General features: G+C 45.6%; 1 protein-coding gene across 1 annotated transcript in view; it reads right to left on the reverse strand.

Annotated features, from left to right (window-relative positions):
* PSEN1 (presenilin 1) overlaps positions 1–17,617 on the reverse strand; it is a 55,442-nt gene that overhangs the window by 24,637 nt on the left and 13,188 nt on the right. Inside the window, exons 3-4 of the mRNA XM_053283766.1 lie at positions 8,534–8,790; positions 7,342–7,483 (exon numbers count right to left, since the gene is read on the reverse strand). Coding sequence (XP_053139741.1) covers positions 7,342–7,483; positions 8,534–8,790 — 399 coding nt within the window. The remainder of the gene's footprint in view (positions 1–7,341; positions 7,484–8,533; positions 8,791–17,617) is intronic.

Genomic DNA, 17,617 nt, shown 5'->3' on the forward strand with positions numbered 1-17,617 from the left:
AAGCTGTGAGCCCTTTGGGGACAGGGATCCATCTTATTCATTTATGGTTTCTCTGTGTAAACTGCTTTGGAAACATTTGTTGAAAAGTGGTATATAAATATTATTATTTGTTGTTACTGAATTAGACTACTTGTTGGAGAACAGTATGCCCAAGGGCGGCTTGAGCCATATGGAAGGAAGTGATCTTATAATGTTTAATAAAGGGTGTGATAGAAGACCATGTAGCTGCCCTGCAGATCTCCAACAGGGGAGCATTAGCTGAGAAGGCCGCCAAAGTAACCACACTGCAGATGGAATGTGCTGTCATGCCACAAGGTATGGGCAACTTGAGAGCCTCGTAGGCAAGAGCGATGCAGGATTTAAACCAACTAGACAGGGTGACCTTGGAGATTTTACTGCCCAGGTTGGACTGGCAGGACATGAACAGAAGGTCAAAGCAGCGGATGGCCTTGGTTCTACGAAGGTAGATATGTAAGGTGCGCCGAACGTCAAGAGAGTGCCATACCCACTCTTTAGGGTGCGTTGGAAGCACCACGTCCCGTGAATGACAAAAGGTGGAATTCACCTTAGGTAAGAACGTGGGAATCTGCTTCAAGATGATGCCATCAGGCTGAAAAATGCAGAGTTCCTTGCAGACCGAAAACACAGTGAGTTCAGAGACTCTACAGGCTGAGGTAAATCGCCAGCAGGAAGGAGAGGAAACGGAGGTCGACCTCCAAGAGTTCAAATGGGCTCCTGGCGAGGGCACTGAGCACCTTGTTTAAATTCCAGGATGGGGATCTATGGATAGTAGGGGGAGCTAGGTTAGTAGCTCCCTTGAGAAAACTCCAAAGATGAGGATGCAGCTGGGAGAAGTTTCCTGTAGACAGATGGAGGACCGAGGAGAGGGCTTACATTTGTCACTTCAGGGTACTGGGGCGAAGACCCATGTTAAGGCTGGCTTGTAGAAAGGAGAGAATCTCTGGCACGCTGGCAGACCGTGGGTTAACATGTTTTCTTCATGCCCACCTAAAGAAGGCAGCCCAGGAGACATGGTACATGTGGTTTGCTGATGGCTGCCTAGAGGCTAAGATGGTGTCTTCAACTGATTTGGAGTAGCCCTTACGAATTAGGAGTGCACACTCAACCTCCAGGTGGAGAGTTGGGGCTACTGGGGTTCTGGATGGAGGATGGGTCCCTGAGAGAGAAGATCCGGCCATTGGGGCAGAGGCCCTGGAGAATGAACCAATATTTGTTGGAGGTAGGAAAGAACCAAGGCCTCCACGGCCAGGACAGGGTGATGAGAATCAATTCTGCTCTTTTGACACTGAGCTTTTAAATGAGTTTGCCTAAGATCGCCATCGGGGGAAAGTCGTACAGGAGGCCTGGTGGCCAAGGAGACTTCAGGGCATCTCTGGGGAGTGAAGAAGGTGGTTGTGAGGGAGGCGAACATGCCCACCAGGGGACTCCTAAAGCAGTGAGTGATCTGAAGGAAAACCTCCAGATGTAGGGACCATTCCGCTGGGTCTATTGCCTGACAGCTGAGCCAATGCGCTGGGGAGTTTGCTATGCCCTGGATATGTTCCGCCACAATGGACATGAGGTAATCCTACACCATTTGAACTACTTGTCAGCTTCAGTCATGAGGACTCGAGAATGGGTACTGCCATGGCAACTGATATGTGACTTTGTGGTCATGTTGTTGGCTCGACCTAGTACATTCATGTGGCAAATGATGAGAACTGAACGAGAGCCAGGGGTACTGCATGCAGTCCCAACCAGTTTATGCTCTGGAGTTTCTCATAGGGTGTCCAAGTGCCTTGAGCATATTGGCCCTTGCAATGAGGGCCCCAGCCCAGGAGGCTCTCATCCATTGTGACTAAGATCTGGTCGGCACGATCAGGGGCAGGCCCTGAAGCACTGTGGAAGATAACCACCAGTGCAGAGAGAGGCGAACCCTTGGTGGAAGGTGAATTTCCCTGTGAACGCAGGCCATGATGTCCTCCTAGAATGGGAGCAGGCACCACTGGAGGGGATGGGAGTGTCAGCATACCCAAGGGTTGCACTCCTGACAGGCTATCACAGACCCTAGCAGTTGGGCTAGGGTTACCGAGTCTGTAGATTAGCTGTGAAGAAGAGAATGGATGAAGTTGCCTGAGAGGTGTAGAATACTGCTCCCAGATGTTGGAGCGTTTGTGACAGAATGAGGTGGCTTTTCTAGTCATTGATGAGAAAGCCGTGACTCTCCAGGGCTGAGAGGGTCTGTTGAACCACCCTTTGTGCTTGGTGGAAGGACGGCAACCTGATCAACAGGTCGCCCGTTTATAGGAGAATATGCTGACCACCCTGAGGTGGGCGGCCAGCGCCAACATCACCTTGTTAAAGACCCTCAGGGCCGAAAAGAGACCAAAGGGGAGGGCCCTGTATTTATAATGTAGGCCGTCGTAGTAGAACCTGAGGAAATGCTGATGAGCTGGCAGGATTGGGATGTGGAGATAGGTCTCTGCAAAATCAATGGAGGTCAGGAGGTCTTGGGGGACACTGCTTCTCTGATAGTGTGGAGAGACTCCATGTGGAACTTTGGTTTGTGAATGAAGCGGTCGAGACATTTCAGGTCTGGAGCTGCCCTCCATGACCTGCCCTTTTTTGGTACCAAAAATAAGAGCAAATAAATGCCTAGCCATAACTCGATTGACAATACAGGTTAGATTGCTTTGATCTGGACCAGGTAGTGAATGGCTTGAATCACCCCAAAATGTTTGTGCGGATCCCTCAACTTCGGGGATCTGGTGATGTGGTCTAGAGTGGGGAGGCTGAAAATCTAAGGCTTAGCCTAGAGTTGAGGTGGAGAATACCCAGCAATCCTGGTGGTGGCTTCCCACTGTGGGTAGAAGTGGAGAAGCCTGCTTCCCACTGTGGGGTAGTCATTGTTTACGGGGGGGGGGCTAGGAGGAGGGGGGAGGGACAGCCTCTGGGTGCTCCTCCCCCACCGCTGCTGCCATTGGCTGTGCCAGGAGGGGTGGTACGCGTTGCCCTGAACCTCCCTGGGAGAAGAGGCAGACCCCCTAGAGAAAAGTTGGGTTAATGAACCTAAATGGCCTGAGGAATGAGCCCCACTGGCTTGTTAGAAGTGGGAGCAGCCCATTCAGCCATCATGACCTCTTTGAAGAGAAAAGGGAAGGGAACAGTAGCAATGTGGGTAGAGTTGGAACGAAAAATATTATGATCAAGCAAAGACCTAGATTGAGCTACATCTAAAGGAGCAACATCGCACGCTCAGCCTTAGAGAGGCTCACTTCAAAATCAGAGGAAGAGAAGATGCGTGTGGAGGAAGGAATAGAAGCTGGCACACTTATCAGAGAGTTCTCCCTCCTCCTCATCAGATGGAGAGGCATTGTTAGCATCACTTAGGACTGCCTCGTGGTCGGATATAGTAAGACGAGTCCTAGAAGGATTAGCATGAACCCCAGCGAGGACTGCCACCAGGGTAGGAGGAAGGGGTCTGGCAGGAGGTGGCGGATTAGATGGAGATTGGATAAGAGAGGGGAGCTGGATGCTTAGGGGAAGGGGCCCTCTCAGATGATGACGATAGAGATCGAGCCCTCCTTTTTCTCTGTGCATCCTTGGGGCAAGGTTGAATACGGCCCCTTTCATTACGTGGGATCAGCTGCCACAGTGGGCTAGAGGCTGGAGATGACGATCTGGAGTGATGCCAATTAGCCCTGGGTGCACAAGGGAGAGAGGGAAGAAGGTAGAGGGTTGGATGGCAGAGTAAGCTGAGCTATGATAATGGAAGTGCACTGCCGAGTTTATAAATTCCCCAACGAAGCCGCAATATCTGGCGGGAATGGGTCCACGCCAGGAACGGGAGAGGTCCCCATGTTTAAAGGTGGCTTAGGTGGAACTCTCAGCCCTGCCAGTTCTATGGGATGCATGGGCTGCTTGGGTACAGGAGATGCCAGGCGCAGAGTAAATGGCGTTCCGCAGGTGGTTCTCAACCAACGTGGCCAGGAAGGCAGGAGGCAGAGTTAAAGGGGGTGGGAGGGGAGCCGCCAGGAGCACAGATGCTCCCCTTTGACGTGAGGCTCCAAGGTAGGAACAGGCAGCTCGGCAGGAACGGACTCCATTGTAGAGGCTGAAGTCACCATCACTTCCTCAGGCATAGTGAGTGGAGGGATCGGTGGCTGCAGAGGCAGACTGCCCTGCTCTAAGGGCTGAGCGATGTCACCCTCCATGGGAAGTGGCAAGCGGTAAGGGAGACACTCCTGGCAAACTGCTTGTAGCAGCAGTCTCTCACTCAGGTAAATGGCAGGAGCCAGCACCGAGTGTTTCTTTAAAGATGACCCGGTCGGCTCTTTTGCAATGTCTACATGTCTGGACTTCTTCTTGGCCTTTTTGTGAGCCTTTTTTGAGGCTTCCTCAGCTCTGCTGTGGGCTACCAGGGGAAATGCAGCACACTCCTGAACAGGTGAAGTGGAGCGGGGTTGTTTGCCACTATAAGGAGGGTCTTGGTGATGGGACCTGCTTCTGGATTCTGACTCTTTGGAGAGAGAGCCCTCCAAGGGGGCTCTGGTGTGAGGATGCAGTATCATGCAGCAGAGGAAACAAGCTCAAGGCAAAAATGGAAGATAGATAGATAGAAACTTTATTTATGGCCAATGGCCAAAACAGCAAAAACGGAAGTAAAAGTAAAATTCGGCCCAACTGGGCCGAATGGAAAAGAAAAAGTGCGTCTAAAGTTTTTAAAGATAAAATTCTGACTTCCTTCCCACCTTGGCACAATGCTAAGATAGGGGAGGAAGAAAAGAATACAATTTTAAGTGAAAATCTAGCCAGTAGAATAGACATTTAGTGAAGGAAAATGAGAGCTATTTTACAGACCTGTTTACCAGAGAAAGACAGGATCGGAACTGGGGTTTTGCTGCCTCCCAGGCAGGAAGCTAGCCATGCCTTCAGTTCTAAAATTGGTCCTGTCTTTGCAGCATGCTCGGTCCACAACCCATACTATTGGAGGATGATCTCCTTGGGCTGTGGAAAAACTGATGAGTTTTAGTTCTGGTAGAACAACAGACTTCATTCAAATAGACTGAAACCAGACAATACAAACAAAATAAAAACCTCTCAAACAAAACAAGCAAGCATAAACTGAAGGGCTGTGACCTCTTATGGTTGAAGCAAATAGTCATCGCCCCAATGCAACTTGATAAATACTTCCTATTTCCAATAACACATGCTCATTCAGGTGGTGACCAATGGCAGGCAAACACGGCAGAGATGTAGGCAATCCCTTCCCCTCCCCAGCATCATGGTCTTGTCACCCAAATAGCAGCTTTCAAATGAAACAATGTGTGTTCTTGTTCGTCTGTCTCTTTCTATAGTTTCAAAGTCAGATCCGGTATCTGGCAATTTTCATTCCTGTTTTTAACAGATTTTATTGTTTTGGATAGTTAGCATGCATGCAACTCAGCCCCCAATTTATACAGTCAATGAAATACTTGCCTAACACTCCCTCCCCCACCCTTTTCCCTTCTGATAAGCTGTATAAAATAGAACATGACAAAATATTATTGCTTTCCCAGAATCAAACCATTTTGAGGAGGAAGTTTGGCAACAGCATGCTTTATTTTAAAGAATCGACTATGCAGAGTCCTGTTTGCTTGCACTGGTTAAAACAAACTGAAGAACAGACGTGTCTTTGTCAAATGCAGGATTCTCACCACAACAAAGGACACTTCAGAGAAAAGAACCTCAGCATGCAGGTTCTTGGATTTTGCAAGATCATCTGCAGAGTTTTATACTAGCTTCAATTAACTGATTTCTGGATAAGATCTGACCCTAGCTTGGCCAAGACCAACATACAGGTGAAACTCAGAAAATTAGAATATCATGCAAAAGTCCATTAATTTCAGTAATGCAAATTAAAAGGTGAAACTGATATATGAGACAGACGCGTTACATGCAAAGCGAGATAAGTCAAGCCTTAATTTGTTATAATTGTGATTATCATGGCGTACAGCTCATGAAAACCCCAAATCCACAATCCCAGAAAATTAGAATATTACATGGAACCAAGAAGACAAGGATTGTAGAATAGAACAATATCGGACCTCTGAAAAGTATAAGCATGCATATGCATTCAGTACTTGGTTTGGGCCTCTTTTGCAGCAATTATTGCCTCAATGCGGCGTGGCATGGATGCTATCAGCCTGTGGCACTGATGAGGTATTATGGAAGACCAGGATGCTTCATTAGCGGCCTTCAGCTCTTCTGCATTGTTTGGTCTCATGTCTCTCATCCTTCTCTTGGCAATGCCCCATAGATTCTCTATGGGGTCAGGTCAGGCGGGTTTGCTGGCCAATCAAGCACAGTACACTGTATACTTTTCAGAGGTCCGATATTGTTCTATTCTACAATCCTTGTCTTCTTGGTTCCATGTAATATTCTAATTTTCTGAGATTGTGGATTTGGGGTTTTCATGAGCTGTACGCCATGATCATCACAATTATAACAAATTAAGGCTTGACTTATCTCGCTTTGCATGTAATGAGTCTGTCTCATATATCAGGTTCACCTTTTAATTTGCATTACTGAAATTAATGGACTTTTGCACGATATTCTAATTTTCCGAGTTTCACCTATACAAGTGCCTTTTCTCTCTCCAGGTAGGCAGAGCAGTGAGTCAATTCTGTATTCTGCATTCTGCTAGGCTTGCAAAAGAGGACCTGCATCTTCTCTCTGAATGCAACCCTAGGCCTGCTTCAGCTGTTGTTCTAATGGACAGATCTCATGGTTATCGTTTATAGTCTGCCAAATTTTTCTCACTAGAAATATGTACAAAACTGATACCACATTCTACATGTAAGGTGTGATTGTGATACTGAACACTCAGCTTCAAGATCAAACTTACATTATGGGCAATTAAAGATTACAATTGGCTAGAATAACCCTTCAGCTAACAGGCATTTACATATTTCAGTAGTGAGATTTAGCTTGGAATGGTTATTTTAATCCAATCATACATTTAGTCTCTTCCTAAACAAGACTACTTGTTCAAAGCACAAAAGCCTATCACTGACAATTTAGATATTTATGGTTATCCTGAAAGAGTGAAATCTCTGAAAGAGTTACTTAGGTTTTGCAATTATTATTTGATGCTTCTCCCTCCACAGCTTTTTAACCTCAGTTTTTAATTTGGGCAATTGTTCTGGTTCTTTATACACTGCAAAACCAAAACATTCCAAATAAGTTGTTAGAAACAGTAGTTTCTTGTAATGTCTGAACCAGGCCTCTGTGAAATACACATCTGAAAGTTTCAGTGTCCTCCTGTATACAATATGGATAGTTCAGTAAACTTGAGCTCACCTTATAGCACCTGTATTTATAAAGCACAACCAGGATTATGGTCATGATAACAATGACACTGATCATGATGGAAGCATTAAGAAAAGAATTCAGAACTCTTTGTCCAACTGTTTCTGTATCTTCAGAGAATGGCGTATAGATGCTACAAGACAGAACAAATGAAAAAATGAAATTTGTACCATATAAATGTGATTTTAAACCCTGATAAGTCTTTCAATTAAGCATATCTAAGGTACATTTAACAAATAAGCAGTTTTTAAAAATACTTGGACTCATTCTTCTGCTAAGTTATGCCTTTATACATACACCATCTAGTGGGTATGGAATGAATTACTACTTCATTCAATGCTGCAAACAAAGCCAAAGCCACAGACATAGGAAGCATGGAGACGCTAAGTCAGAAGTGTCACGTTCCTTATTCAATCAAGGTTTTCAAGTCTAAAGGGCTGCAACTCTGGTAGCAGGGTGTGATGTTTTAATACATCAGAGGTGGTAGGAAATAACTTATAGCCAAAGCTTGCTTTCTGCAATAAACGTTAAACAAGTCACTATGCTGTGGTAACAAAACTGGGCCCAAAATGAACAATTTGAGTTTGCAGAATGAAAGCTCAGGTTAGTTATTTATACAGAGTATCAGGCACAGGTTGACTTTGGAAAGACAACCTCCGCTTATCTGCAAACCAAAGAGGGCTAAGAACAATGCTTTATACAGTTATCATAAGAATGAGAGGTTTTAAGTTGTCCTTTGCTTCAAGGAATATGACTGAAGGTCTAACTAGATGTTGCTCTGTGTTGAACAGGTATAAAATGATGGGTGGGTAAGCACACTTTAGAGAGAAGTGTCAGGAAAGAAAGATGCTGAACCCTGAAGTTGTCCCCTCAGCTCCTTTTCTTCCACTGAGGCTTACTTTCAGTCTTAGAGCCAAGCAGCAGCTGCGGGAAGAGGAATTCACAGGCGGGGGAAACAAACAAGAAAAGGTTCAGTACCCCTCTTTCTCACCCTTTCCTGATATGAAATTGCCCTCACATACCCTTCTGTTTCATCCTGCTTGGTGGAGACCAGTATTCTAAAATGTGAATCCACTGCTGTCACGTCTAGTCAGACCTTGAAAGATCAGTATAATAGCAGAGAACAAAGGAAAGAATCATAGGATATGAAAAGCAAAAGGGGGAAAGAGAATTTGGTACATACAGCTGTCCATCGTTGCGTGTATAAAAGCTGACAGACTTGATGGTTGCAACAACTACCACCATACACAGTGTGACAGGCACAAAAAGCATAATCACATGCTTGGCTCCATATTTCAGTGTCAGCTCCTCCTCATCGTCGTCATCTTGTTCCACCACTTGCCGAGTGCTGGTTTGTGGCTGCCCGTTAGACTCTGAATCAGGATTATTGCCGCGCCTTCTATCGCTGTTCTCATGACGCCGTCTCTCCAGGTTGTCATTCTTCAAATACATATATTTTAAAAATCACATTTGCATAAGGACTTGCCTGCCATGTGCTCTTAATTACAAAAATTAGGGCCCAGAGATCTGGGATTACTTGATGCTGAAGCATTCCTAAAACTATGTGGGTGGATCTGATCAGTGCCTAGAATGGAAACCACTTGGAGTACCATGTAGGAGTGGACAAAAGAGTAATAATAAAATTTTAAAAGTCTATTACAAAGGGCAACAAGTGGCACCTGTTGGTGGTGTCATATCTAGGCAATTAGATCTGTGGCCAAGGCAGGCCACTCTAGTACTGGGTGAGTAAGGGAGTGGGTTGTGGCTGCTGACAGCAATACTACAAAAAATAGTTTGCGATGGGTTAGATTTTAGTTTCATTGCTTTGGTGCACTTTATTTCGATTTGTTAGCGTAGCAACCATTTAGTGAATTGCAGTACTGTGCCTAGGGTTTCAGGCAAGAACCAAAGCAGAGGGATTCGAGACTGGTAAAAAAGCAGGTTTGGATTTATCCTGCATTCTGCTTCCACTGCCCCTATACTTGCTCTTCCTCCCATCATGTTGTCTACCTATTGCCAGAGGCCATTTTAATGGTAAGGAGCATTTGTGCCAGTTGTAAAATAACTACAGCCTGCTAATAAGGATGGTGCTTCTGTTAAGTGCAGGTACAGTAATATTAATGTTTATGTTATTTTGGTGTGTGGCAGTAGCCTCAAATACTATGAAGCATAATTCCTTATGCACATCTGTGGTGTTTCCAAACTTAGTTAACACACTATGTGGATAAAATAATTCCAATTTATAGAGGAAACACTCAAATCACACCATTAATCCAAATGCAGCAAAATCTCTAGAAAAAAGTATGAAATTTGACACTAAACCTGTGCTGGTAGGAAACAGAAGCAGTCTTCAGTTGTGTATTATTTAGAGAAACAATGAAGACATCTGTTAATAATTTCAAAGAAATTTCTCAAAGAAAGAAGTGCTATTTAGTTACACTGACACCTAAAGACATTCAACTGCAAATGTTTGAGGCTGCTTCTTAAGTGGAGAGGATTTTGTTCATGTATAAAACCTATTTTATAGGGATGTGCAAAAAATTTCGGGCACAGAACGATCTGTGCCCGAAACGAACAATTTCGGGTGATTCGGGGCCGAACTGAATCACCCCCGATGTCCCCCGATATTTTTCGGGCACGAGCCAAATCACCCGAATTTCGGACCCGAAAAATTCGGGTGATTCGGTTCATGGTTGATTTTTGGCAATTTTTTTAAGTTTTAGTGACTTTGGGGCAGTTTGGGGGCATAGCATGGGATCTGGGCAAAAGGAGTGGGGTGGGCTGGTAGTGCCTAATGGGTGCAGGCTACCACCCCAATTTCAGGGGGATTGGGCAAAGGGCTGATTTTTGGTAAATTTCTGAAATTTTCATGTCTTTGGGGCAGATTGGGGCAGAAAGTGGGGCCTGGGGCAGAATAGTGGGGTGGGGTGGTAGTGCCTAATGGGTGGAGGCTACCACCCCAATTTCAGGGGGATTGGACAAAGGGCTGATTTTTTGAGACTTTTTGAAGTTTTAGTGACTTTGGGGCAGTTTGGGGGCAGAAAGTGGATCTGCCCCAAAAGAGTGGGGTGGGGTGGTAGTGCCTAATGGGTGGAGGCTACCACCCGTCCCCAATTTCAGAGTGATTGGGCAGAGGGGTGAATTTTGGTGAATTTATGAGGTTTGTCTTCATAAGGTGAAGTGTGCTAAATTGATTACTTCCCCTCATATTCATAGTAAGTGTGAAAAAGTGAAAGTGGGGTCACGAGAGTTGTTTAATTGAAAAAAATCTCATTTGCTATGATAGAATGAGAATTCACACCTCAGAAGTTTTTTCTGAGGTGTGAATTCTCATTCTATCATAGCAAATGAGATTTTTTTCAATTAAACAACTCTCGTGACCCCACTTTTACTTTTTCACACCTCAATTACTATGAATAATATGAGGAAGTAATCAATTTAGCACACTTCACCTTATGAAGACAAACCTCATAAATTCACCAAAATTCACCCCTCTGCCCAATCACTCTGAAATTGGGGACGGGTGGTAGCCTCCACCCATTAGGCACTATCTACCAGCCCACCCCACTCCTTTGGGGCAGATCCACTTTCTGCCCCCAAACTGCCCCAAAGTCACTAAAACTTCAAAAAGTCTCAAAAAATCAGCCCTTTGTCCAATCCCCCTGAAATTGGGGTGGTAGCCTCCACCCATTAGGCACTACCACCCCACCCCACTATTCTGCCCCAGGCCCCACTTTCTGCCCCAATCTGCCCCAAAGACATGAAAATTTCAGAAATTTACCAAAAATCAGCCCTTTGCCCAATCCCCCTGAAATTGGGGTGGTAGCCTGCACCCATTAGGCACTACCAGCCCACCCCACTCCTTTTGCCCAGATCCCATGCTATGCCCCCGAACTGCCCCAAAGTCACTAAAACTTAAAAAATTCGCCAAAAATCAGCCCTTTGCCCAATCCCCCTGAAATTGGGGTGGTAGAGTCCACCTATTGGGCACTACCACCCCACCCCAAAATTTTGCCCCTGGGCCCCTTTTTACCCACCCGAATCGATTCGGATTCGGATTAAATCCGAATCCGAACCGAATCAAGGGTGATTCGGGTGACCCAGATTCAGGCACAAAACAGAACAGGGGTGATTCGGTTCGGGTCCGAGCCGAATCACCCGAAAACCCGAATTGCACATCCCTACTATTTTATACTGTTGGTTCTGAAGTGGAACACAACAGGTTGCTCACCTGTAACTTTTGATCCGGTAGTGATCCGTTGTAGCCCTGGTGGCGCAGTGGTAAAACTGCTGCCCTGTAACCAGAAGGTTACAAGTTCAATCCTGACCAGGGGCTCAAGGTTGACTCAGCCTTCCATCCTTCTGAGGTCAGTAAAATGAGTACCCAGAATGTTGGGGGCAATATGCTAAAATCATTGTAAACCGCTTAGAGAGCTTCGGCTATAGAGCGGTATATAAATGTAAGTGCTATTGCTATAAGAGTGGGTTCTGCATCTGTGTGGAACCATTCGGGCAGAATTGACTAGCTCCTTGAAGCCATTAGCCCCGCCCCTTGCACATGGTTTGTTTCCTCAGTTTGGGCAGGCTAGTATTTTCTCTTCAGTTCCTGGAGGATTGACATTGGAATCCAACGTCTTATGGAAGCAGTGTACATTTCTACAAGCTAAGTAGTGTCTATTTTACTCTTCAGATATACGTTTTGTCACTTCGCATACTGCAGCGGGGCCAGAGGGAGGATCTTGTGACTGCAATGGATCACTACCAGATCAAAAGTTACAGGTGAACAGCCTGTTTATCTGGATTGTGATCTGTTGCACTCTATAAGAGTGGGTGACAAATGAGCTGTCAGTCTGGAGGAAGGTATAGTATGCCAAGGTAAGACCCTTTTCAGTATACCCCTCCCGAAGTTGGCCTGAGCTGAAGAGCCAAGGACCAAAGCATAACGCTTGACAAAGACATGCTCACCAGTTTGCTGCAGTGCAAATGTCTCAGCTTGATTCCTGCCAGGTGGGCAGCAGAACTGGCATACGTCCTAGTAGAATGAGCCCGTATGATTTTTAGGAGGGTCCACTTTTTGATTCTTGTAAGCCAAAAATATCAATTCCACGATCCAGTGGGAGAGTCTCTGTCTTGATATCTGGTAGCCTTTCATGTTACCTTTGTAACTTACAAAAACTATTTTTGTCTTTCTGTAGGGCTTGGTCAGTTTCAAGCAGAAGAGGAGAACATGTCTTACATACAGGAAATGCAATGAGTGCTTGAGAGGTATCGTGGGATTCTGGAAGAAAGTAAGTAAAACGATGTCACTATTAATATAGAAGTCAGTGTTTACTTTAGGCCTGAATTTGGGGTCCAAGTGAAGCACCACTTTGTCCTCATGAAACTTAGCATAGGGGGCATATATTCGGAGAGCATTTAGCTTGCTGACATGGCAAGCCATTACGGTTGTTTTGTCCACCACTGCAGGGACATAAGAATTGGCGGTGGAATTGTTAAATACATCTGCGCATTGTCCACATTTGAACGAAATACAGACAGAAACCAAAGTTGAAGATGGAGACATAGTTTGACGAAGTGCACAGTGGAGTTGCACAACACCATCAGGCTCTGTAGTTTCTGAACTTCACGGGCTTTGTGTCTGGGTTGCATCATGAAGGAGGTCACTAGTGCCTTGATGTGGAGGAAACATTCCTTGGGTAGAAATGCACATTGCAACTGTGCATCGAGGATTGCTCTTATGTTGTCTATGCTCTTGAAAGGTTCAAGTATGAACTTTGTCCAGTTGACCTGAATGCCCAGATCCTCGAGTAAGCTCAGGACTGTTGAGACTTGCAAAGCTAACTTGTCTTTTTGTCTTCCTGCCAGGAGCCAATCAACAAGGTATGGAAAAATGGTTGGGCCATGCGCCTGAAGGTGAGCCATGATGATGGCCATGCATATTGTAAATACATGGAGTGCCGTCACCAATCCAAATGGCAGGACATTGTACTGGTAGATGTGATGTCCCACTGTAAACCTTAGAAATTGTCTGTGGTTGCATTGGATTCCGATGTGGAAGTACACGTCCCTGAGATCCAACACTGCGAACCATTCCTCCCCATGGAGAAGAGGAAGGATGCTCTGCAGTGTTACCATGCAAAACTTGCGCACATCCACATGATGGTTCAGCCACCACAGGTCCATGATTGGATTTAGTCCTCCGTCTCATTTGGGAACCTGGAAGTAGCAGGAGTAAAACCCTGCCACTGATCTGTCCACCGAACAGGCAATATCACACACCGAACAGGCAATATCACACACAAGTCTGAACTTCCTCCATCAGTAATGGGGATGCAGGCGTGTACTTGATCCCATTGAATGCTGGTAAGGTCTAGAACTCGATGGCATAGCCCATTTGGACTATGCAGAGGACCCAACGGTCTGATGTTATGCTGCACCATGCAATGGCATGATTTGCCAGCCTGATGTTGGAGGTGGCTAGGATGGTAGTTTGGGGAGAAGTCAATGGTGGTGACTCCTGGGTGAGGTGAATTGGTGGAGTGACCCCATTGATAATAGATACTGGCTTTTGGAGTCAGCAGGTTTGGGGTGCTGGCCCTGTGAGGGCCTAGACTTTTGGTTGAAAGGATTCTTTCCAAAATATTGGTAAGGCTTGCATAAGTCTATCTTGTTCATCTGCTTATAAGAGTACTGCTGTCATTGGCGGTACTTAGAAAGGTATGATTGGGCAGGTGTCAAAAATGTTTTTTGCCGTGAATTTTGATTTCTTGATGGACTCCATAGTGGAGTCTGTAGTTTCACAGAAAAGTCATTTTCCATCAAAAGGGTCACTCATGCATTGGTAACATCCAGATTGGACTACTGCCATGCGCTCTATGTGGGGCTTCCCTGGAAGACTGTTTGGAAGCTTCAGCTGGTTCAGAATGCTGCTGCAAGGATGCTCGTGGGTGCAAGTTGCTTCATGAGTATTACACCTATCCTGTGCCAGCTTCATTAGCTACTGGTCCGCTTCCGGGCTGGATTCAAGGTGCTGGTATTGACCTTTAAAGTCCTACACAGCTTGGCACTGGGATACCTGTCGACCGCATTCACCCATATGAATCTGCTAGGACCCTCCGATCATCATCTCAGGCCCTGCTCATGACCCTGCCACTAACAGAGATCGGGTTGGCGGGGCCTAGAGACAGGGCTTTTCCGGTTGTGGCCCCTCGGCTTTGGAACGCCCTCCCTGAAGAGCTTCGCCATATTCCCTCACTCAGTGTTTTTAAAAAACATCCTAAAACACACCCTTTTAAGGAGGCTTTTAATATATCATTATTATTTTGATATATCCGGTAGGTTCTTTAGCTTTTTATAATTTTCAGTTTTAATTTGAACCTAATAATTGTTTTTAATTTGAATTTTTTTTTAAAAAAAAATTAATTTTATTACCTGTATCTGTGTCTATCTTATTGTTGTAAGCTGCCCCGAGCAGTATTGCATTGGAGGGGTGGTGTATAAATATTTTAAATAAATAAATAAATAAATAAAGATTTTCTACTCTGTCTCTCATGTCTGGCTGCAGTGCAGTGGAGCGTAGCCAGGTGTGTCTCCTTAATGCAATAGCACCAGCTAGGGTTCAAAACTCAGTTTCTGCCAGGTGTTTGGCATTGGATAACTTGTCAAGTGAGGAGAGTTACTTTGGTGTGAACATCATTAAATTTTGCCAGGAATTCTTCCGGCGAGAGTTTGGCTTGCCCCTGGAATAGATCATCCCAGAGGGAATGGGTGTATTTGGTAAAGCAGGCAGTATAATTAGTGATTTTCACCACTAGGCAAGAAGTAGAATAAATTTTATACCCTATGACATCTAATTTATACCCCTCTTTGTCCCCTGGAGTGGTGTCATCTCCCAGATTTGGAGGAGGATGCGCAATCCTCCACCACCACATTTGGGGTGGGTGGGTGTTTCAACAGAAAATCTTCTTCTTCTTCTTGAATTCTATATAAATTCTCCAGTCTCTTGGAGGTCGGAGCAGAAGTTTGTAGAATTTGCCAAGCAGATTTAGCTGCCTTGGATATAACTGGCAGCATGGGAAGGTGAACAGATTGGGCTGATGCAGTGGAACTGAAGAATTTATAGACAGGATCTTCCATGTCTAGAGTTTGCTTCTTCAGTTCTAGTCCAAGCGTCGTTGCCATTTCAGATATTTGACAATGGTACGAACACATTTCTTCATTTGGCAAAATGTTATCGGTGGATACCACTTTGAGAGGCGAATCATCAGGGTGGTCAGATGAACTTGAAGTTGACGATGTAGATGAATCAGATTCATAATCTTCTGTCAGTATCATGGTTCATGGTCCAGAAGGGGCAGGAATCTTCTTCTTAGACACCATTTGAGTGGTGGAGGAAGTTATGTCCAGGACTACAATCTGTGTTGGCTGGCTCTTTTGAGGTCAAGGCACCTCCATGGTCTGACTGGAGATGCAAGAATGTAAGACAGGATGCTTCGGTATTGTGTCAGTCTCCAAAATTGGAAGAGTAACCCGAGTCGATATCAAAGTCACAGAAGGAGCCGGCAGTGGCAATGGGGTGACCTACGTTGATATCAAGACTAACGTTGCAGTCCTCCAGGCAAGTCTGGAGGAGTGACTTGCATGGCCAGTAGAACCATCAACGTCGACAGTTGTCATCGAGCCTTCCAAAGCTTATAGTCCTGATAGTATGATGCAAGTCCAGGGGAACGTATATGCGTTTGTGCTGCATGTCCGCAACCCCCTTCACGAATCAAGCCCTGTGTAGAGACAGTCTCTAGCTGCCCTCCAGACATATGGACTAGAAGGCTGCAGTGTCAAAAGGTGGCTAGCCACAGAATGGAAGGGCTGAAAAGCAGAAGAAGTTGAAGTGCTTGGCATCTTCGGTATCGTGGAAGTCACACCATCGTCTTTGGTGTCAAGACCGCGGCTCAAGAAACTGTAGAAGGTTGAGCTTGACAGTGTACGTTTGCCAGAGTCTAGCATGTTTAATAGTTGCTGGGCATCACCCAGTCCCAAACTGGCTCCCATGTTGTCGTCTTTGACATTGACCCTGAAGGAAACTGGTGAGAGATGCAAAGCTTGTGGAGTCGGGGTGGGGGGGAGCTGCCGGTGAAGTCAATTGTATTGGTGTCATGGCTGGTGAGAGCAAATGCTCTCGATGCCGGATAGATGCCATGGCTGGTACCATTCTCGATGTCGAGGTCGATGCTGACGCTCGGTGTTGAGCTATTGGTGATGGATGATCCAGAACCATGACTTCTGGGGTCGCAGGGCGAGATCAAGACATCGTTGGTGCTGACTGGAGTGTCATCGGATTGAGTGGCTCGGGATGTGGCTCCGATGACGCTCCAGTCGGCACCAACGATGGAGGCTTCCTCAGTTAGTAGACCATGTGCTCTTATCCTGATGTTTATTGTGTGGTGGTGCCTCTCTGGTACTGGAACCCCGATGCCTAGACTTATGCCTTCTACAATGGGATGAATCTGTAGGCGGATTTGGTGTTTTAAATGTCTTGGTAGAAGCTGCCGCGGAAGCTTGGGTTGAGGATTTAGACTGCGCGGCAGCAGTTCCCAGCTTTAGCATTGTACTCAATGTCGACTTCGACACTGTACCCAATGTAGAGGGCATGGGAGCATCAATCCGAGATCTCAGTACTGGGGTGCCAGGGTGGAGCACTTCATCGTAAAGGGCAGCTCTTAGCCATAGTGCTCTATTCTTTCTCGCTTGATGAGAGAAATTTAAACAAATCTTACAGGTGGAGGTGTTGTGTTCTTCCCCCAAACAAAGCAAACACAAATCATGATCATCTGCTGATGGAAGTTTAGCATTGCAGCAAACACAGTGCTTAAAAGTATTTTTCTTATCTATAACGGGATTGAGAAATAAGGGGGAAAATACTCAAGTACGAATGAAATTCAAAGCCCAATCCAAGGTCGTAACCGAATTAACCGTCCGTCCATCTTGACTAAATTAAAAGTATTTAGAGTAAGAATTGTCTGGCCCAGTCTTAGTCGTTACACATAATAAACTAAACTACTCTTCCCTCCCCCCCAACACAGAAATTGTTCCGGTCTGAGGAGCTCACTGTCTAAGGTGCCGACACAATGGCGGTCAGCAAGGAACTGAGGAGAAAACGCTAGCCTGCCCAAACTGAGAAAACACACCACGTGCAAGGGTTGGGGCTAAGTACTTCAAGGAGTTCGTCAATTCTGCCCGAATGGTCCTGGGCAGGGGCAGGACCCACTCT

This window comes from Hemicordylus capensis, chromosome 1, assembly GCF_027244095.1.
Source record: "Hemicordylus capensis ecotype Gifberg chromosome 1, rHemCap1.1.pri, whole genome shotgun sequence".
In the NCBI taxonomy this organism is placed as follows: Eukaryota; Metazoa; Chordata; class Lepidosauria; order Squamata; family Cordylidae; genus Hemicordylus; species Hemicordylus capensis.